The sequence below is a fragment of the Rattus norvegicus genome, chromosome 2 (genome assembly GCF_021556685.1).
Source record: "Rattus norvegicus strain SHRSP/BbbUtx chromosome 2, alternate assembly SHRSP_T2T, whole genome shotgun sequence".
In the NCBI taxonomy this organism is placed as follows: Eukaryota; Metazoa; Chordata; class Mammalia; order Rodentia; family Muridae; genus Rattus; species Rattus norvegicus.
Genome location: NC_141535.1, coordinates 173,207,634 through 173,230,755, shown reverse-complemented (window position 1 = coordinate 173,230,755; position 23,122 = coordinate 173,207,634). Strand labels below are relative to the sequence as shown.

The following is a 23,122-nucleotide window of genomic DNA, read 5'->3' as shown; positions in this document are numbered from 1 at the left end:
TTTTTCATTATTTTAGAAATCTGACTATAAAAATGTTTGCATGTGGCTTAGTACTTAAGAGGACTTGTTGCTCTTGGAGAGGATCTGAGCTTCGTTTCCGGCACCCGTATCAGGCCTGTAACTCCAATCCCAGGGGACGAATTGGTCCCCTCTTTTGGTCTCCATTGGTTCTGGGCACATAATGTGATTATATAAATACGTATGGAGGCATTCCCCCAATATAAATAACATTTAAAAATGTTTGCAAGCATGGTATATGCGTGTGTGTCTCGGTGTGTGTGTGTATGTATATATGTGTGTGTACATATATTTACACACACACACACTAACATGCGCATGCACACGGAGCTCTGGTTCACATGCACATGTTACAGCGATCAGAAGAGGATGCCTGCCTGGTAACCTGCTCTACGACTCTTACCCCTTGGAGGCAGGGTATTTTACTGAATCTGGAGCTGGCTGTTTTTTTGGCTAGGGTGACTGGCCAGTGAGCTCTGGCGACCTATCTTGACCCCCTTTATGCTGAGGTTGCAGATGCACAGGCCCACACTTGGACTCTCTGTGATGCTGTGGATCCAAACTCAGGCCCTCCGTCTGTGCAGCAAGCACTCACTGAACCGCCTCCCCGCTCCTGTGTGTTTCTTTTTGAATGCTGGGAACCCAAAGCTTGGGAAATAGGTCAGTTGGTAAAAGGCTTGTCATGCAAACATGGGGACCTGGTTTAATCCCTAGAATCCATGTAAAAAGCTTTGTGCAATAAGGGAACAGAGACAAGAGGGTCCTTGGTGTTGGCTGGCAAGCTGATACAGCAGAAAGGGGTAGCTCTGGGCTCAGTGAGATACCCTGTTTAAGGAAAAAAGGGGGGAGAGCAACAGAGGAAGACATTTGATACCAGCCTCCGGACTCTACACGCACACAAGTGTGTGCACCACACAGACACAGTCACTCTCTCTTCCCACAAAGTTAACTTGAAAAAAAAAAAGGGAGACCTGAAAATAAACAGAATGGTAAAAATAAAGTGGTATGCTCTCCCTCCCCTGCCTCTGTGCTGCCCCTTTGGCCCGCTGGAACCTAGAACCTCTGCCTCCCTTCCAACCCTTAACCCTCAGCAACCCCTCAGCGGTTCCGTCCCCTGTTTTAGTATCTCTCACAGATCTGTTCTCTGCTCGAAAAGGACTAACTAAAATAATCAAGGCTAATCAAGTTCAGTGTGGTCAACCTTTCATATTTCCTGCTGTAACTGCTGCTTCTGGTATCTCTAATATGTTGGTTACTGGTACAGTTTTTGGGTAAAGATGCTTGCTGGGTGAGTTTGGAAGGAGAAGAAAGTGTTGAGCATGAATGCCTAAGATTGGATTCTGCGCCAATGTCACCTATCCATTCTCACATTCTAGAGTTAGAGTAGGTGTGTGCAGGACAAGGGCATGGGGGAAAGGCTTGTCCACAGGTACTGAGGAGGCTGATACAGGAACATCCAAATCCAGCTTGCAGGGGAGGCCAACTTTAGGAAACCCTGCCTCTAATCCTGCACTCTCTAGAGGGCGTATCTCAACAGTCCTGTCAAAGGGTCAGCCATCTTGTCTTAAGCTCAAGCACCTCCTCCCCCTCCTCCTCCCCCTCCTCCTCCTCCTCCTCCCCCTCCTCCTCCTCCCCCTCCTCCTACTCCTCCTCCTCCCCCTCCCCCCCCTCCTCCTCCCCCGCCTCCTCCTAAGATTTATTTATTTTATGTATGTGAATACACTGTTGATGTCTTCAGACAAACCAGAAGAGGGCATCAGATCCCATTACAGATGGTTGTGAGCCACCAGTGGTTGCTGGGAATTGAACTCAGGACCTCTGGAAGAGCAGTCAGTGCTCTTAACCTCTGAGCCATCTCTCCAGCCCAAATTCCTTCCTCTTGGTTTTCCTGTCACTAGCTCCTCTTAAATAATTGACCCAGTCATGTGCAATTACTTTGCTCTGCATGCCGGGGTGAAAAACTGTTACACTGTTGCAGATGGGCAGGCCCGGTGTGCTGATGGCCCCAGCTGTGCTCACTGAGTCAGGAGGCCATCTGCCTGTTGGGTGGGGCTGAGATCCATGTGACACCAAAAGAGGACAAACAGCACCATCCAAATCACTGAGAAGATAGGCGGATCAAAGTCGTGGTCTTTATTTCCATGATGGTGGAGCCCTGGTTTGTGCACGACAGTCAAGTCCCCTTTAAATGAGTCGCACCCTCAACTGCTGAAGATGACTTTTTCCCCTAGTGTGAGCAACTTACAAAGCAAGCACGCACCTCCCTTTGTGCTTGTGGGCTGCAGGCACAGCCCAGAAGAAGGCCACATCCCTAGTATCTGTTTAAATGGCTAAAGTTTGTAACCTTTGGTCCTGGGCCTTATTTTTAGAAAATTACTGTAGAAACACTTGAAGTAAATATTTATGAAAGTATATGGTATAAATTCTTTTCTTTTTTTCTTTCTTCCTTCCTTTCTTTCTTTCTTTCTTTCTTTTCTCGTTTAGAAACAAAAGCAAAATATAGGGGCAACAACAGGGGAAATCTTTGAGCTTTCAACTCCAAAATACTTTCATTTTATTATTGAAAAAAAATAACTGGACAGTGATGGCACCTAACTTTAATCCCAGCACTTTGGAGGCAGAGGCAGGCAGATCTCTGTGTTCAAATCCAGCCAGTGCTACACAGAGAAACCTTGTTTTGAAAAACCAAAAAAGAAAAAAAGAAAAATACTAGATGGAAAATATTAAAAAAATACTGTAAAAAAGAACCTTTTCGCCCCCAAGTACATGTTTTTTTTTTTTTTTTTCCAATGGTTTGAAAAACGAATATAGTTTTAAAGGTAGGGATATTAGGTATAAAGAAACAATAGATTGGACTATTAATCTGAAGGGATATCATTAAATCTCATTGTTTTTCCAAGGCAACAATAATATCAATCAACATTAGTAAGCTATAGAAATAAAAACTGATTTGGTGACCTTGGGGATGCAGATATTACTCATACACACAATAAACAAACAATTTTAAAAAAGAAAAAAAAATGGGATGGACATGGAGGCCAATTATGATCCAGGAGCTCTGAGGTAAAGGTGGGGGATGGCACCTGAGCTACAGAGTGATAAATCCTGGCTGGAAGAGAAAAAGAAGAAAAAAGAAAAAGAGAGAAGAAACAAGTAGAGAACATTTTGTTAAAGGTGGCACTTACACAATTTAATGACTCTTAACAAAAAATGAAAATCAGGCCTTCCATCCATCTTCTCAAAGTCCTTCCAGATACATCATTTAAGACTCAATGAGTAACTAAAATACCAGGAATACCACTCTTCATCGGTTTGATTTATTTTGAGAAAGGGTCTTCTGTATCCTGGGCAGTGATACCTAGTTTGATACACGGTGATACAACTTATATATCAAGCTTACTAAGTAGCCGAGGATAACCTTGAGCTTCTGAGCCTCCTGCTCCTTACTGAGTGATGGAATTCAGGTATGTGCCATCACATCAGGTTTACAAAATACTGTAGGTCTTTACCAACTAAGATATATCCCCCGGGGTTGGGAATTTAGCTCAGTGGTAGAGCACTTGCCTAGCAAGCACAAGGCCCTGGGTTCGGTTCCCAGCTCCAGAAAAAAAAAAAAAAAGATATATCCCTATTCCCCAACCCTTGCATTTTTAAAAATTGAATAAAATATATGGAGACTGGAAAATAATATGTTAGTTTGTTGTCGAGGTATTACATGATAGCCATCGTATTGCATCATATCATAATTCATTTAAGCAGCGCGTTGAAACTTATTTCCAATATTCTTTGTGTGTGCACATAATCTGTGCAGACTGCTGATAAGAATGACTGCCATAGGTTCATATGTTTGAATATTTGATCCCCAGCTGGTACAACTGTTTGGGAAGGATTAGGGGGTGTGGCCTTGTTGAAGAAGGTGTGTCACTGGGGGTCAGGCTTTAAGGTTTCAGAAGAGCCATTCTGATTTCCCTCTCTCTCTCTCTCTCTCTCTCTCTCTCTCTCTCTCTCTCTCTCCCTCCCTCCCTCCCTCTCTCCCTCTTTCTCTGTCAGCTACTGTTCCAGCACCATGCCTGCCTGCCACCAGATTTCTCGCCGTGATCATCATGGACCCTAACTCTCCAAAACCATAAGACCCAAATAAATTCTTTCTTCCATAAGTTGCCTTGATTATAGTGTTTTGTCATAGCAACCAAACAGTAACTAAGACTTACGTGCATTTTCTCCAATGTTCTTTAGAACAAGTTCTTAATCTAGAGCCTAGGAGTGGTCTTGACATGAAAGTTATACCTCAAACTGTTCATACATGAACTAATGGACACCATTTTAAAGGAGATAAAAGATGCACAGGCTGCATCAGGTTCCCAGAATCCTGTGGTCTATAGATGGTTAAAAACCTCCTGGGGGTTGGGGATTTAGCTCAGTGGTAGAGCACTTGCCTAGCAAGCGCAAGGTCCTGGGTTCGGTCCCCAGCTCCGAAAAAAAAAAAAAAAGAAAAAACAAACAAACAAAACAAAACAAAACAAAACAACAACAACAACAACAACAAAACGCCTCCTGGAGATAATTCTATCAGAGACTGCTCACGCATCACAAGACCAACATTCTGTCAAAATCTAGGGAAGTCAATGGCATTTTTCTGCATTCTCATCTGCAGTGTTCACTCTGTCTTCTTTCTGGTTTCTCATTTCAACGCCAATTACTCCACACGTGTCGCCAAACAAGCAGGCCCTTTACACCTAGGCATGGTCCTCATTACTGGGCTGATAAAAACACTGGTGATTTCTTCCGTCCATTAGCTATCTGTAATAATATGCTTGTCACTGTAATTAGTTTCCCCATCTCTGGCTTGCTTTTCTGTAATTTCTCTCTCCAGAGTTTTGATAATAGCAGAGATTGGTCACTAAACTATTAATCCAGTCTGTGTAACGGAGCTGACGGTAGAAGCATTCGGCTTTTTTTTCCCCTGACAACTAGGTATGATTTGTAAGGGTTAGAAGTGGAATTGCTAATACTTCTTGGCTTTATTACATTAACCTGGAAGGCATTCTACCTATGAAATGAGTCTGATATTAAATTGTCTGTTTTATGAGTTTTTCTTTAATAATTCTTCTAATCTTTACAATGTTTCCACAGTGTCAGTATTTTCTGATCTCTATTTCCTGAGATTAATATGGCAACCTCATTTTATGAATGCTTTATTAGTTTCTCATTATTTTTGAGGGAAGACAAAGAGGCCCAAAGATAGATTTCCGAGTTTTCTTCTGTGTTCCCTCTCCTTATTTCTGGCTGATGCCTGAACCAATTAGGCAAGGGTTCACAGAGACCATTTATTTACTTATAATGACAATGCCACCGAAATACCAGGAAAAAACCTCACAGAATCCTCAGTCAAAAAACAAACAAAAAAATCCATCAGTCCTGAGGGCCGAGGGGTCCTGAAGGTCTCTGGAGAGCCATGAGCGCATGGAGCCACAAGGCCTGTGTGCGCTCTGGGAAAATCCCTAGGGCAGCTGTAGCGCGGGAGATGATGAACGGCTTGACGGCACTTAGAAGGAAGTGGCAGTAATCCAGAACGAAGGCTGAGAGTGGGGCAGCATATAGGAATGGGAGGAAGGAGGCAGTTTTGAAGATGGGTCACAAGGTAAAGCAGGCAATGGTGAGTTAATAGATGCGGAGTAATCACTACCAACCAGGCTGCAATGGTGGCAGCGCTCTCCTACATGACCACAACAGCCCTAGTGCTATTCCTCACCCGGGGTACCACTATGGTATTTTATATGAGCAAAGAGAGGTACTGCCTGGCTGAGGGAATTGTGTGAGAGATCGCTCTACTCCCAATCCAATGGCTAGATACTCAGTGATACAGCAAGAAGATTCAGGGATAGCCTCTCTGTCTCTCTAGAGAAGGCTGTTTGTGTGAGGTTGTCACCAAGTGAGGTGCGAAATATAGGGGGGCAGGTTTACAAAAAGATAAACATGGGGCTCCCTAGGGCTTCACGGTCAAGAGCAATGGTTAAAGTCAGGCATGCAAATGATACATATGCCAAAAGAGGGCCCTGATGACTAAATGCTGGGCGACGAGGAATAAGGGATGAAGGTGCAGAAAAGGCCAAGTGTGAGGCACGGCACTGCAGCCACGCTGAGTGTGAGGCACGGCACTGCAGCCACACTGAGTGTGAGGCACTGCAGCCACACTGAGTGTGAGGCACGGCACTGCAGCCACGCTGAGTGTGAGGCACTGCAGCCACACTGAGTGTGAGGCACGGCACTGCAGCCACACTGAGTGTGAGGCACTGCAGCCACACTGAGTGTGAGGCATGACACTGCAGCCACACTGAGTGTGAGGCACGGCACTGCAGCCACACTGAGTGTGAGGCACGGCACTGCAGCCACACTGAGTGTGAGGCACGGCACTGCAGCCACACTGAGTGTGAGGCACGGCACGGCAGCCACACTGAGTGTGAGGCACGACACTGCAGCCACACTGAGTGTGAGGCACGACACTGCAGCCACACTGAGTGTGAGGCACTGCAGCCACACTGAGTGTGAGGCACGGCACGGCAGCCATGCAGAATGCTTTCTGTTCGTCTTCCTGTTTGAAGACGTCTGTCATGGTCTGCTTTATAATACAGAAGAAATTCTCAGCATTTTTAACCAAGTTTGCATCCCCACAGTACCCAGAAGGTTCTAAAAAGGCAACCTCTGTTTGATTTATATTGTTTTCCCATCCTACCCTTCTCTGGCACTTGTAACATCAAAAGGTTTAGATAAAAATATATTATTAGAAACACATTAAAATAGTCTATAAGGTTTTGTTTGTTTAGGGAATCCTGAAAATGTTGGGTAGCAAACATAACGTAAAAAACAAACAGGACTTAAAATAAAAAAAATTGTATTTGGGGGCTGGGAATGTAGATCAGTTAGTAGCGTGACGAATGAAGTCTTGAGCTTGATCCCCAGTGATACCAAATCAAGTGGCCACACACACACACTCACATACACACAAACAGACACACACACAAACACATACATACACAAACACACATAAACAGACACACTCATACACACACTTTCATACACAAACACATACACAAACACACATACACAAACACACTCACACACACAGACTCACACACAGACACACACAGACACAAACACATACACACTCTCACACACACACAAACACACACACACTCATACACACAAACACACAGACTCACACACACATACACAAACACACATACACAAACACCAATACACACACTCTCTCATACACACACACACACACACACACACATACACACCTTGGCTGGGAAAACAGTTTTATGACATGGAGCACCGAGAGTCTCTCAGGCTGTTTACTTCATCTGCAGTGTGAGGCCATTGCTGCCACACAGAGGGTTGTCTTAAATTAAATTAGTTTGAGTTGAAATGAAAGAGCGTCCATCACAGTACACAGACCGCCAGCAGAAGCACAATATCGCCTATTGTTCTCCTTCTGCCTTTTGTGGACGAGAGATGTATCTTCTGTGCATGAGATGTATCTTTTTGCTTTATGTGCTACAGCCAGTTACAATGTTGTATGCATAACAAACATTTAGCAAATATGTCTGCTACCATGTACAAGACACATGGTCTACAGATCTTTTGTTTCTTTGAGACAAGTCTCAGATGTAGCCCAGGCTGTCCTTAAACTTGGGATTTTCCTAACTCAGCCTCCAGTACTGAGCTATCCTGCTTAGCCACACTTTGGCTTTGAAATCATGTGTATTCTACACCATTCTAAGGCATGCTTAATATTTATAAGGTTACAGTTAAAACCTGCAAAATACTATCAAGTTTATATGCCCACAAATTTCATCCAGATAAATAAACAATAGTAAAATGAATTTTTCCATTGAGACATGGATCAGCTTGGTTTGACAGATCAAAGATAAACTTTGTGTCACCGACAGATAAGCTTTGCTATCTGAACAGTGTGAAGAAAACATTCTCTCTGCCTTTGGGGAATTTAATTATCTTGGTCTTGGCCAGCACTCCTACAATTTTTGAGTTTTTGTTACAGAAATTTGCATTGCCAAGACATTCTGTGAGGATTACGGGAAAGAAGCTTGTAGCATGTGTGTCCTGGCTCCAACCATCACTCTTCCGGGATCTCTCCTTGGGCGGGCCCTTCTCCTTGGACCCCTGTGGGGTCAGCAAAGGATCCTCCACTTGGGAAGCTTGCATTTCATCCACATAAAGCTGTGCTCCCAGATCCTTTCAATGTGAGGCCTGAATTTGAAACTGCAAATTCAGGAAATCAACAAAAAATTGGTCCCCAGTTCCCTTCTGCTTATGTCTGGCTGTTAAAATAAAATCGATGCGTTCTAGTATCTCTTTGACTGGTCTCCACCATCCACTACATGCTCTTACTTTCCTGTGTCTATGAGCATGTATCCCATGTTTCTAATTTCTGTTTACATCATCTTGAAACATGTGCACATACCTCTACACACACACACACACACACACACACACACACACACACACACACACACACAGAATACCAAAAACAGTGACACTAAAAACAGTGACACTGAAGACACTGGTCCCTTCCACTTCAAATTTTTACTCACCTAGAACCATCTCAGAACCAATGGGTTCTTCAGCTGGGCTCCCGGAGGTGGGCAATACGTCATCGTCAAAGCTGATGAGGTCGATGTCTCCCAGGGCTTTGCTCTGTGGAGCTGGAACTGGGGGGTTGGATGGCGGCCCTTCTCCAGGTAACCTGAATGCTTTGGCTTGTGATGTTACTGAGAGTCGGGGAGGAACAGAAACCAGTTTTGGTGGAACCGAAGGGTACGGTGGGGCATCTGGGGAGGCTGATTTCTTCGGCAGCAAAGGCCGGGGAGCAGGGGTTGGGATTTTCTTCCCCGCATCAGGGCTCTCAGCCATGGGTCTTCCTCCAGAAGTCTCATGGTTCGCGGTTCGTGTAAGGCCAGGAGTTGGTTTCTTTGGCAACTCAGGTTTGGTTACTGGGGTGATTCCGGCTTCTTGTGGCGATGAGTATGAGGTGAGCCCTTCTCTGGAAGTCACCTTGAGCCTGTTTTCCGCCCACGAGTCCCATTCTCCAGAAGCTCTGTTAGCAGCTGGCTTGGGTGCCACCAAGGGTTTCCCTGAGGAAACAGCAGGCTTCGGGGGAACAGTGCGGGGAATAATCTCAGGTTTCTTGGGCGGTCCCGGGATTTCTGTGCTTGTCTGACCCTCAAATGCTTTGATCCTGGAAATAATAGTGTTTTGGCTTTGTTCTGTGTTCATAATGTTCATCACTGACTGACTATCTAAATTGCAGGTGCTGTCCAGCAGACACTGGGGCGGCCAGTCTTCTCTGGGAGTCACTGGACTTTTCGGGACGTTTTTCTCTTTGCTGTGAGCGTCCCTAGCTACTGGTCTGAGGTTGGTTTTTGATCTTGGTCTTGGCACTGGACATCTTGTAGCACTGGGTTTTTCAGGACAATTCTGCTCTTCACAAATATCAAAGACTATTAAAGGTGCCACCCCTGGGGGGAGATTGCCAGCGGAGGCTGCTGGTGAAGACTGGAGAGGCTTGAGAGGCGCCTGTAGTGCTGAGGGCAGCCAAGGAAGAGGGCAAAGTCACGCTGTTATCATTTGAAAAGCACAAACTTAACAGGAGCTATCTAGATTTAAAAATAAACAGACAGGCTACCAAGAGATTGCTCCTAGGAGCTATTTGAAGTCAGCTTACAGGACTGTAAACCTTGCATTTGTTTTTATGACACAGTCATTGTATGTTTTAAAATACCATTAAATTCCTGGTTCTCATCAGATATCACACAAACCTGGTTGTCAAAACTCAACAACTTTAATGTTTACTTTCCAAAGCAATTTGCTCTCTGTCGCCTGAACATGAACTATTCTAAAGAAGCCCAGAGAACAGTTGCCCTTAGCTTCTTACCAAGATGAACTTACTAAACACCCTTATTTATTGAGAAGTGTTTGTTTTCTATACCTATGATTATCGAGGGGGTCCTCCTCAATGGAAACAAAGAGGAGCCACGCTCATGCACATCGTGAGTTAAACAGAGGGTGCTTTTGTGAGAAGGATGAGAGGCTAGGTTACTACTCTCAAGAAAGATCTATTATAGCAATCACTGCATACCCAAATTAAGAAAGCACACCGTGATCACAAAAGCCTAGGAAGCAAGATTCAATAAATTATGCACGACTAGTGAATTATTTTAAAGGCAGGAGGCCCGGCTGATTACGGCCCTAGAACTAGGTCAGAACTAGGGAAGACAAATTGCCTGTATTACTTGGAGGTGGATCGCCGTCTATTTCTTCTGGGAAGTCGGTCTGGGTTGCAGAAGTAATAGTGCTCCTTGGAGTGGCGGCAGCATTATTGTTATTTGTGGAGTTCACCTGGACTTGGTTGATTTCTTTTATCACTTGTTCGTAGGAGGGTGGGAGCTGGAAAGCAACGAAGGAAAATGACCTACATCTCTGAGCAGTAACAGGCAAGGCGCTTACAGTCTCACTGCGGATCTCTGAATGCAATTTGTAAAAAAAGGGAATGCAAAGAGATAATGTGGTGTTTACGCACCTCAGCAGGAACCAAGTCATTGGGTCTCCAAGAGCCTCCTACAGGCGTGGAGGGAAATCCCAGTCCTGGTGGTGGAGCTCCCGGAAACCACGAGGCTGGCCTCAGTGGCTCTGCTGCCACAATGGTGATCTCTGGGCGCCTGGAAGACGGAGCCTCAGTAAGGTTCTCAGGTAGGACACAAGTTAGCATCATGGATCAGTGTTTAGAGCCTCACGGAGGCAATCGCCTTCTAAAAAAGCATCAAGAGCTATTAGAGGTCTCAGAATGGCCTTTGTGGTCCTGGTGGCCACATAGAATAGCCAGGAAGGCTTCAAGGGGGCGAATGACCACCATCCTCCACGGACCTTGAATGTTGGAGAATTAGGCCCCAAGCGCTTAGCTCTGGGGTGGTTGACAGGACAGGGCTATTTAAGGCCTCTCAGCTGTATTGCATAGCTCTGCTGTTAGCTAGCAGATAGCGCAAATACGTGGTCTTTAGTAGAAAAATATACTGGGCAGTGGACTCACTTGGATTTCTGTAATAGGAGTATATACATCATAGAAGTTATTTATCAATTCCTTTATCCACCTGCTAATCCTTCGGTTTGTCTATCATTCATTCATTCATTCATTCATTCATTCTTCTTTCTATCTACTCATCTATCCTTTTACTTTCTTCTCTCTCTAACACACACACACACACACACACACACACACACACACACACGTTTGTTTTTTTAAAGTTTTTTGAGACGGGAACTTGCTCTGTAGATCAGGCTGGCCTCAAACTTGGAGATCTGCCTGCCACTGCCTCCCAAGTGCTGGGCTTAAAGGTTTGCACCACCACCTCCAGGCTTTATCACTGTCTTTCTAATTAGCTCTCTGCGCTGTATCCACCTGTATACCTGCCCAACCTGCCTCTTCTTTTATTCTTTTTTTTTAAAGAATTATTTATTAATTGATTTATTTTATGTATGTGAGTACACTGTAGCTGTCTTCATGACACCAGAAGAGGGCATCGGATCTCATTGCAGATGGTTGTGAGCCACCATGTGGTTGCTGGGATTTGAACTCAGGACCTCTGGGACAGCAGTCAGTGCTCCTAACCACTGAGCCATCTCTCCAGCCCCCTCTTCTTTTATTCTTGACTGTTAGTGTACACCCTGCCCTCCACCCATACATCTGAGCAACAGTTGTTAAGTACTTACAAGGAAAATTCTCTCTCTACATCATCACTCTATACTATCAGAATATGCCCTCTATCATAACTATAACCATACCTCCTATCCCGATGAAGTTCACTTTGAATACAGGTCCGAGAAGCTACGAAAGAAAAATAAACAAGTGTAGCACCATATAAGTACGTTCAATACAGATTACATTTCTGTAGAGTATATATTAGAAAGGAGTTTATACAGGACACGATAGAAGATACCACTTTTAATACTGCTAAGAAAACCAAATCAAAATGATCTTTAAGTATGGCAGTAAATTATAATCATGTATTTGCATTGCAGAAGAAAACAATAGATTTCAAATAGTGCCTAAAATATTGTCTACATTTCTGAAAAATCACAGTGTGAAGACAGAACAGAGAAGAGTTATTAGACAGGAACTACATGGCGGGCACGCTGAGATTATGACATAAAGTAACGATGGGAAGAAAAGAATAAATCTTAGCTACAGGACTGGCCTAATACAATAGTTTTATTAGTATTGTAAAAAGTGTAGAAGTAATGAAAATTTTACCTATTTTTAAACTTTTCTGACCTTTCCAGTAGTTTTATTAAGTAATGAAAATTTTACCTATTTTTAAAACTCTTCTGACCTTTCCAGTAGTTTTACTAAATAATAATAAATATAAATAAAAATAAATAAACTCAAAACACTTTCTTGGTCAGGCTTATAATACACATTTGTGTGTGTGTGTGTGTGTGTGTGTGTGTGTGTGTGTGTGTGTAACAATCAAGAATTTCCCCCTAAGTCTCAAACTCAAAAATCTCCATGGCAGCTCTGTGTGGTGGCTCAGTTCCCAGTGTGAGGCAGGGGCAGGCGGATCTCTGTGAGCCCAGGGCTGCCTGCTCTATAGCGTGAGTTCCAGGCTGGCCAGGATGACGTTAGGAGTCCACTCACCTGACTCAAACGAAAGCCCCATGGCTTAAATTTCGTGAATTTTATTTATAAGGCAAGTCAATTCAATAGGAAAATTATGTCACACCTGGAGATCCTTTTAACATAACAGAATATCATCTCTACTTTCAAAGATCCTTTTAGCAGATCTTCAAGTACTCTACTGTAAAGACTTGTGAACAAAGGCATTTGTTTGAGAGACAGACTACTTGGGCGGTGGCTTTTGGCACTTTCCAAGTGCTTCTGATTTGGAGAGATAGGAAGGATCTGTCTCAATGATATCTTCCAACTTTTCTCTAAGCATGGCAGCCAGAGCTGAGACCAGTATAGCAGGAATGAAACCCAGGATCCTCTCAGAGCTCAGGCAGCTGACCTGATGCCAGGCCTCGAAGTCTGAACCCCCAGTATCAGAAACCCAAACCCACGTCTGGATCTCCACTTGGAATATGCTCATAGCATCATTGGGCTTCAGGGACAGCTGACATTGAAGTTGAAGCTGAGCCACACGGAGGAATGTTATCTACTGGAAAGGGAGTGGTCAGAGCGCTGCAGGGATGTCTGATTGGTAAGATTTCACTGCGACAGAATCACCCACGTTAGCTGCAGTCCTATGCCCACCATCACCACTAAAGCTGGAATCAGCAGATACAGCATTTCCCCAAGACTCCGGTCTTACTGCAGGAACATACCTCTTCCGCGGGGCATTGTGCTGTGCACTAATCATGAGTGCTAAGGGAGAAAAAGAAGGGGTTACAGAGGAGGAGAGGGAGGGAAAGGGGCCAGCCAGTTGCCTATTTCTACAAGGAATTCAAGACCACCTACTGTGTGCTTTTTCCCTAAGAGATTATTGATTATCTCAAGGAGCACATTCTAAAGACCCCTTGGTCGGCAAACCCTCCACGTGCCCCACCCCCCATATTGCACCCTTAAGTGAAAAAAGTTGATGGGCCATAGTTTCAAAGGTAAGAAATGAGTTGAGATGAAAATCTGTAATGTTGCCACCAACACAGAACCTTTTAAGTTCTGGTAGGATCATAGGTCTGAACAGACCATCTTTGATCCTCCTCAAACCACAGGGAAAGACGTAGAGGTGTGAGCAACCCATGGTCCGCAAGGCTGGGTACAGCTTGCTGCTCCAAATAGTTCAGCTCCTTGTAGAACCAGGTGAGCTGGTTGTTAGTTCTCATTCTAAATAATTTAAAAATAATCCATTAAATAACTAGAGGAAACAAATACGTTGAAAGATTTTATATTATATATGCCCTTACTATAGAATCACCCTATTGGTAAAAGTCACAATAATAAAAAACTCAGTGGCTACACTCTTTGGACAGGGGGGAGCAGATGCATGTGATATGACCTCAAGGGCACCAAGGACAGCAAACTTTCGGCCTTCAAGTCTGGAAGCCTCAGCCACATCACAGATCTACCTTGTGGGCCAGACCTCCCTGGCTTCAGGTTCCCTTCAGGGGTGACCAGAGTCCGCTCACAATCTGCCTATGGTGCCACTCCGTAATGCGAGGCAGCCCCCAGCTTATAGCAAGGAAGCAGTGTTGGAGAAATCTGAATTCTGGGGATATGTTTGCCTAAAACGTTAATTCAAAGGCCAAGAGTCATGGCACACATCTATAATCTCAGCACTTGGGATGCAGGAGAACCATCATAAGTTCAAGGCCAGCCTGGTTGTACACAGTGAGTACCAGGCTACTTTGAGCTGTGTAACAAAAACACCCCGTCCTTAAAAAAAACAAAGCAAACAAGTAAACAGCAAAAAAGGTCAGCTATGTCCAATTAGCACATATTAAAAAATAAACCACTAAAACGTATTTAGGAGTCAAAGAATGAATGCACAAAACCCCACAATAGCCTGGAACTGGTTGAATCATTATTAAGGAAATTAAAAGGCCAACTGGCTGTGTAACGTTGCTTTAGGAAAGAAAGAAGGCTGTCTTCTTGCCAGGGTTAGATGACTGATTCTGGAATAGTAAATAGGACATCTTAATTGGCTGCTATGATTAAAAAATATTTACAACTTTTTCCTTTAAGAAAATTGTTTGTTGCTGTATTTAAATCAGGGGCTAGGGAGATGGCTCAATGGTTCGGAGCAATGGCTGCTCTTTCAGAGGACCCAGCTTGGATCCCCAGCACCCACCATGGGGCTCACAACCATCAGTAACTATGTGTATGGATGTTTGGCCTGCATGTACGTCTGTGTATCCTGTGCATGCCAGGTGCCCACAGAGGCCAGAAGATGACTCCGGATCTCTTAGGCCTGGAGTCACAGATGTTGGTGAGCTGTCATGTGAATGTTGGGAGTCAGACTCAGGGTTTCTGGAAGAGCATCTAGCTTTAACCACTGAACCATCTTGCCAGCCCTACAAATGTTCTTAAAGAACAGGTGAAAGGGACAATGGGGGGGGTTGTTAATTACCCCTCACTTTATGTTTATATGAATGAGGGCAGTGTATCCACCTGTCCTTGTTTAGCGTCAGAGCAAATGCAGGCATGTGTAGTTTTTTTTTTTTTTTAACCATGTGAGCAACAGACAGAAATTAAAAAGACAATCAGTCACTAGAACTCAAAATCCCTTTGCTTCATCTCCTCCTCCCTCCCTCCCTCCCTCTGCTGGGGCCGCTGGGCCAGCTTCCTACTCTCACGCCCCAGTCTGATCTCTCAGGTCACTGCTTCCCCTCCAGCCACAAACTTCCCCATCCATGGCAGCCCATAGCCAGGTTCTCTCTGCAGGACTTTTTTGACTGACTTACCTGTCTCGAACTCCAGCCACTCCTTCATTATTTTAACTCCCAAACTTGGTTCTATTCATTGTTGACTTGTTCTACAGTGGCTGCTGTCTCCACCGACCGCCCAGGCAGGCACTGGACGGCCGATTCCTTGACTCGCGTATCCTTTGACAGTGTACTCCTCCAGCCCCACAGGCTTCAAGCCTTTCCACAACTCTGGCTATGCTTTTTAGGTTTGTTCTGCCCCATTATCCTCATCTGCCTTCTCTTTACCTTGCACAGTCTAAGCAAACTCCATACTGGAAGAACCTAGGGAGTTGGGGACAAAGTGCAACTCCTATCAGAGTCCTCACATCCCGGGAAGGAGAGGGAAGACGTCAGCCAGTGGCAGCACCTTCTTCTGAGGAGAGGCTTTACAAAGACGACTACACCTCTCCTCCATCACTGTCCCTTACAGGGACACCACAAGATCCTGTCTCTTGTATCTTTTTCTCCCCAATGTGAGTGCTGAAAGCCAACCTCCATTCCTCTCGAAGAGCAGCTCCTAACCACCGTCCTCTCAGCCTCAAGACAACAGATTTATATGAATTGCTATTGACTTTTCCCTGGGATTGTTCAAAGCCATGTTCTTCATGACGTGTGGACGCTTTAAATTCGTACTAAATATTAAAACCTATATTCCTAAACATAGGCTATATTACTCTTAGTGTGGTAATCTCCACCCCAATTCTGAGTAAAACATCTAAAACCCCGTCTTTACTTTTTGTGTAACAGGTAATCCATGTTCTGTTTAAACAAAGGACCTTTTCAGAGACTGTATTTACAAAAGGTTAAAATCCTATACCAGCAGCAAATTATAAAATATCAGCCAAGAGGTAAAGACACAAAATACAAATGTCAAGTTTGGAGGTAAATTCTACTCTGGCACTTCTACCTGTATGTGGAGAAGTGAGCCTATATTTGCAGGCATTTATATAGCCCCCTCCCCTATCTATCATCCATCCATCTATCTATCTATCTATCTATCTATCTATCTATCTATCTATCTATCTATCTATCATCTATCTATCATCTATCTATCTATCATTTATCTATCAATCTACCTATCATCTATCTATCATCTATCTATCTATCATCTATCAATCTATCTATCATCTATCTATCTATCATCTATCATCTATCTATCATCTATCTATCTATCTATCTATCTATCTATCTATCTATCTGCTGAGGTTTTTGAGGCAGGGTTTCTCTGGTTGTCCTCAAACTCACTCTGTAGACCAGGCTGGCCTTGAACTCAGAGACTGCCTACCTCTGCCTCCCGACTGCTGGGATTAAAGGTGTGCACCACCACTGCCAGGCTCCATTTATATAGCTTTTGAAAATTTCATAAAAGAGATTAAATTAACCGAAAAAGACAGGTTTTGATTTTTTTTTTTTTTGGTTCTTTTTTTCGGAGCTGGGGACCGAACCCAGGGCCTTGCGCTTCCTAGGTAAGCGCTCTACCACTGAGCTAAATCCCCAGCCCCGGTTTTGATTTTTTTTTTATTTTTTGTTTTATGTGTATAAGTGTTTTACTTGTATGACTAGTACCATGTGCATGCAGTACCTCTGGAGGCCAGAAGAGGGCATTAGATACACTGGAACTGGAGTAACAGATGGTTGTGCATTCCCATGTGGGTGCTGAGAATTGAACCCAGAGTTTCTTGAAGAATAGCCAGTAATCTTAGCCACTGAGCCATTTCTCTAGACCAGAGTTTAATATTTTAAATTCAGAAGATGGATGTTGTGATGGTTTGCATATGCTTGGCTCAGGGAGTGACACTACTGAGAAGGTGTGGCCTTGTTGGAGGAAGTGTGTCACTGTGGGGTGGGCTTGGAGACCCTCCTCCTAGCTGCCTGAGGATGCTCAGTCTGATCCTGGCTTCCTCTGGATGAAGATGTAGAATTCTCAGCTATTCCTGCACCAGGCCTGCCTGGATGCTGCTATGCTCCTGCCTTGATGATAATGGACTGAACCTCTGAACCTGTAAGCCAGCCCTAATTAAATGTTGCCTTTTATAAGACTTGCCTTGGTCATGGTACCTGGTCACAGCAGTAAAACCTTAACTAAGACAGATATCTCTTACTTTAGAAAAAAAAAAACTACATAAAATTCTATCTGCTTGTTAATAATGCATTGCCAGATTAAGGTTTTTTTTAAGACAGGGTCTTATAATAGCCCAGGCTGGCCTCGAATTCCTTACGTAACCAAGGATGACTGTGAACTCTGGATCCTCCCGTTCCCACTGCCCAAATGCTAGGATTATAGGCATGTCCACCATGCCCAGCTCCAGATTTGTTTTAAGTTGCTCGACTGTATGAGGGAAAAGCATAATTCTGAGATACTGGCTTATCAAGCAATGGCGGTGAAAAACTAAGTGTCAAAAATGCATTATTAACTCTTAGGAGAAGCTATATGTATTGGGTCCGTGGTAGATTCATCATCACGAGCACTGGCTGGGAACCTTAACCATCATTTACAACGACTACAGAGGAAAATACAGAGCAGAAGAAAACAAACTTACATCTCTTGATTACCGCTCTAATGGATGACAGGGGTCCTTGGCTAGAAAAAGAGAGAGAGAAAATGTATTACACATTCATCAATCCTGTGGAGAACAGTTTTTTCACAATGCCAGGTCTTTTTGGGGCATAAGACATTAGTTACTGGTCTCTTTACAGAACAAAAATTAATGAAAAACTTTAAATTGCCTTTTATATTACGATGCCTTAATCATAGAAACCTACAAATTACATCTCCCAGTCAAACTCTGGGCACTCCTCCTAATCAGACAGTATCATTACACGATGCTCACAAGAGCTTTACATAGCTCTCCTACACCCTCACAGCAGCTAACTACATTATCTGAATACCAATTTAACCTAAGGGCCAACAGTTTCTTCTTTAAGTTCAGGCTTTAAAACTCCCCAAACCAACAAAGCAATCTTCCACTTCCTTTGGGTTCTTTCTGTTCAGCAGCTGGCTGCGGTTTCCTGCTGCTGCCTTTGTGCTCTTGGAAAAGTTACAGTCCCTTCTCCAGTGTGCTCATGCACCGGCCAAGATGCGCTAGCTACAAAGTGTTTGATGTTCGTGTTGTTTCTACTCAAATCAAATGATCTTTGGAACATTAAGGGGAAAAAAAGACAACCAGTTTAATGAGAGGATTTAGGGGGAAAAACAACAAAAAATTTGTTTATAACATTCTTTACTTTTTTTCTTAGAGTGTTCTTTAAAAATTATACTTGCTGTGGTGGCTTAAATAAAAATCTCCCCCACCCCCTCATACATTTGAATGATTCATCCCCAGGGCATGGAAATGTTTGAGAGGGATTAGTAGGCGTGTCCTTATTGGAGGAGGTGTGTCCCCAGGGGTGGGCTTTGAGGTTTCAAAAGCCCACATCAGGCCCAGTGTGTGTGTGTGTGTGTGTGTGTGTGTGTGTGTGTGTGTGTCTGTCTGTCTGTCTGTCTGTCTGTCTCTGCCTGCTGCCTGTGGATCTGGATGTAATCTCACAATGGTCATGGATTAACCCTTTGAAACTGTAAGCAATCCCCAATTAAATGCTTCCTTTCGTTTTCCTTTTCTAAGAGTTACCTTGGTCATGGTGCCTTTTCACAGCAACCAAGTAACTAAGATACTTAAATTTATGTTATTTCAAAATATACCTGTCTTATAAGCAGGTAACTTCTGGGAACCAGTTTATTTAAAGGTGGGTTCTTTAAGAATAAAATTGCTGTGGTTTAAACATGTCTCCTACAAAGCAAATATCAGAAGCTTAACTCCTATCAACCAATATGGGGAGGACCTGTCTAGAGGAAACCAGGCTGTAAGGGCCCTGCTGTCATCAGACAGACTGGAGTGAATTCACTGCTAGATTTGGCTCCTGTTCACACATGCTCTCTGTCACTTTGTTTTTCACAAAGAAAAAAAGTCCTCTCCAGACCCCAGCTCTTCAGCTGTTGATATCCCAGTTGCCTGAAGAACCAGGAGCTAATAAATCTCTACTCCTTTTAAATGACCCCGTCTATGACATTCTGTTATGGCAGCACAGAATGAACTAAGACAGTGGTTCTCAAAGGGTGGGTCGAGACCCCTTTGCGGGTTGCATATCAGATACTTACATTACGATTCATAACAGTAGCGAACTTATGAAATAGCAACAAAAATAGTTTTATGTTTGGCAACCACTACAACATGTGGAACTGTATTAAAGGGTCACAGCGCTAGGAAGGCTGAGAACCACTGGATTAAGACAATGCAGTATTTCAGAAGGAAGAGAGGCAAGTTCTTGAAGCTCTTTGACAGCAGGAAGCAGGAAATGTTTTAGTACTATTGACTTCTCAGAGAGTTCTTAAAGGCCTTCTATAAAACAATTACCCAAAAAGCAAATTAATAATAAAGTAACGCAGAAGTCACTGCTCTGAGGAGTGAATAGTTGATGCCTGCTGTACTGTGGTTTGGCCAGCAAGTACAGGTGCTTGTTACTAAGGACCCGAGGTGAATCTCCAACCATATGGTCGAAGATTCCCTCATCCACATGTACACCTTGGCACACAGTGCTCATACCCACATCTACACACACACACACACACACACACACACACACACACACACACACACCACACACACCACATATACAACACACACCACACACACCACACACACACACCACATACCACACACACACATACACACCACACACACACACCACATACAACACACGCATACACACACACAACACATATACAACACACATGCAACACACACATACACACACACCACACACCACACACCCACACACACACACCACACCCCCCCCACACCACACACACACACACCACACATACACACACACACACACACACCACACACACACACACACACACACACACACGGACAGGGCGGGGCAAGGGCATAAAAATAAAAAGAACAGGGGCAGGGTAAATAAAAAGAACCGTGGTGGAAAGCGGACATATATGTGTGCAATTTCTCAGTTCACTGGAACTGTATTAAATATTCTGAATGAAATTCAGTAGAAGAAACCCTTTCTTATCACTGTGGCAGAGGAAGGTGTACTGATGGGGTGGACCAGGGGATGTTGTGGTTGAACTGCATCTTCCCCCACAAAGCTGTGTTAGAGATGTTACCTCTGGTGCCTCTGCACACGGCTTATCTCAAATAGGGCCATTACAAATATTACTAGTTAAGATAAAATCACACAGGACACAATCCTGTATGGCTGGATGCTTAGATGACAGAGACACCCAGGGAGAGCTCCATAGGACATTAACGATGCTGCTCAGAGCTGAGAACCAGCAAAGACTACTGGTGACCATGGACACCGGGAAGGCAGGGTGGTACTACCTGTGGGTTTCCGAGGAACACAGGCCTCCCGCCACCACAACTTCAGGAAAACCAGTGGGCTACTACCTTTCTGCCGTCTTAAGTCACCCACCGACTCCACAAAATGAGGGAGATAAACACATTTCTATTGTTTCCAGTCTCCTTTAAATCCTGTGTCTCTGTTGAGCATCCTTGGTTGGAAAATCCAAAATGAAACTTTCGTGCATACTTTTTGCAAACTTTAGGGATAGCTCATAGACAAAATCCACTCAGACACCCCAAAATCTGAAAGACTCCCAAATCCAAAACACTTCTGGTCCTAGGTGTTTCAGATAAAGGACATTCTGAGTTGCTCACAGGACGTGCTAATTCGCTGTACTCCACACCTTGTGGATGCCACATTTCCCGAGAATAGAAATTTGACTGAGTAGCAGCAGCCATGGTCTGCCTCCTCCATCTGTGAAGCTAACAGTGCCTTTGAGAGCCAGTGTTGGCAGCAGCGAATAAAGAGCCAGGCCCAACGTGGGCGGGACCGAAGCCAGCACCACCACTTCTGGTTGGCAAAGCCAACAAGAGGCCGTGACAGAGGATGACACGATCAGGGACTGGTGTGAGGAAATGGGCTGAGGCAGGATGGGAGAGAAGGGAGGAGATTGGTTTCTAGAAACAATAGGTCTCTAGAAAACTGGGAGTGTAGCCAACATGACGTAAAGAAATAAGTCTTTCCAGGACAGAATGCAGAAAATCAGTCATTCTAAGAAGTGAGCCCTTGAGTAAGTGAGGCGTTTAGAGCTCAGAATTATCTACAGTCAAAACAATTGTCTGTTTATTGTGTGTCCATTTGTGTCGTATGGTGAGCTTGTGGAGGTGAGAGGTCAGATGTTGGAGACTGGTTGTCCCCTTCCACCATGGATCTGGTAGGAAGCAGCCTCTGACCCACTGAGCTTTCTCGATGGCCTGGCCCAAACTGCTTTTTATAGTGTTGAACCTGTCATCTTAGCAGGCTGAGCAAGGTTCTACCACTGAGTTATCTGCCCCAATCTATAAATCCCATCCATCCATCCATCCATCCATCCATCCATCCATCCATCCATCCATCATCTATCTATCTATCCATCCATCCATCATATCATCCATCATCTATCTATCTATCTATCTATCTATCTATCTATCTATCTATCTATCCATCCATCATATCCGTCTGTCCATCCACCCAACCATCCATCTCTATCTATCTATCTATCTATCTATCTATCTATCTATCTATCTATCTATCTATCTATCCACCCATCATATCATCTATCTATCTATCTATCTATCTATCTATCTATCTATCTATCTATCTATCTATCTATCTATCTATCTATCTATCTCTACCACACAGTGATTTTATACAATAATATATCTGACTGTGTATAGTGGTCATGCCCACAATCACATTCATACTTAGGAAACTAAGGCAGAAGGACTGTAAACTGGCCAGGCCAGGTCAGAATATATAGTAAACTGAAGGCCAGCCTGGGATGTGGATATTTAACACGTCCCTGAAAACCAATAAACAAGGAGACAAAATGGTTCCATTATGGCATCTTTCTAAGGCACACCACACACTTTGATCATACCGAGTGCCCATTCTCTTCCTTTTGCCCATACTCCAAATTTTATTCCTCGTCCACAGTGAAATAAATATGACCTATTTTTTAATTATATTTCAGAAAAATATAATTACCCGTGATTGTATAAATAGTCTGAATTGCATCCCCCCAAAAAACCCAAGTGAGCTATGGAATTGCTCGTGTTTCTGTTTTGTGTGCTTCTGTTTTATGTGTGTTGGATGGAACCCATATCACCATGTATTAACTTTTGATTTAAAGCAATATATTACATAACAGAGAAAGGGAAGCCCTGTGCTGCAAGTATTCTGCTCCACAGGTATAAAGGGGTAGTGATATCTTAGCCATCTAGATTAATACTGCATCGCAATCTGTTGGGCTGATGTGACACACTGTGAGGAACAGGAGGGTGTGTGATACACTGTGAGGAACAGGAGGGTGTGAGATACACTGTGAGGAACAGGAGGGTGTGTGACACACTGTGAGGAACAGGAGGGTGTGTGATACACTGTGAGGAACAGGAGGGTGTGTGATACACTGTGAGGAACAGGAGAGTGTGTGATACACTGTGAGGAACAGGAGGGTGTGTGATACACTGTGAGGAACAGGAGGGTGTGTGATACACTGTGAGGAACAGGAGGGTGTGTGACACAC

The 23,122-nt window shown here is 43.9% G+C and overlaps 1 protein-coding gene across 21 annotated transcripts in view; it reads right to left on the bottom strand.

Annotated features, from left to right (window-relative positions):
* The window catches only part of Sh3d19 (SH3 domain containing 19), a 181,707-nt gene that overhangs the window by 31,780 nt on the left and 126,805 nt on the right, over positions 1-23,122 (bottom strand). For 11 of the 21 annotated variants that reach the window (XM_087619553.1, XM_087619557.1, XM_087619551.1 and 8 more), the window contains 6 exon segments: positions 18,039-18,079; positions 13,420-13,459; positions 11,881-11,923; positions 10,622-10,760; positions 10,335-10,488; positions 8,637-9,626 (listed from right to left, as the gene is read on the bottom strand). In XM_087619553.1, the coding sequence (XP_087475679.1) occupies positions 8,637-9,626; positions 10,335-10,488; positions 10,622-10,760; positions 11,881-11,923; positions 13,420-13,435 (1,342 nt within the window). In that variant the 5' untranslated portion in view covers positions 13,436-13,459; positions 18,039-18,079. 21 annotated transcript variants of the gene reach the window in all.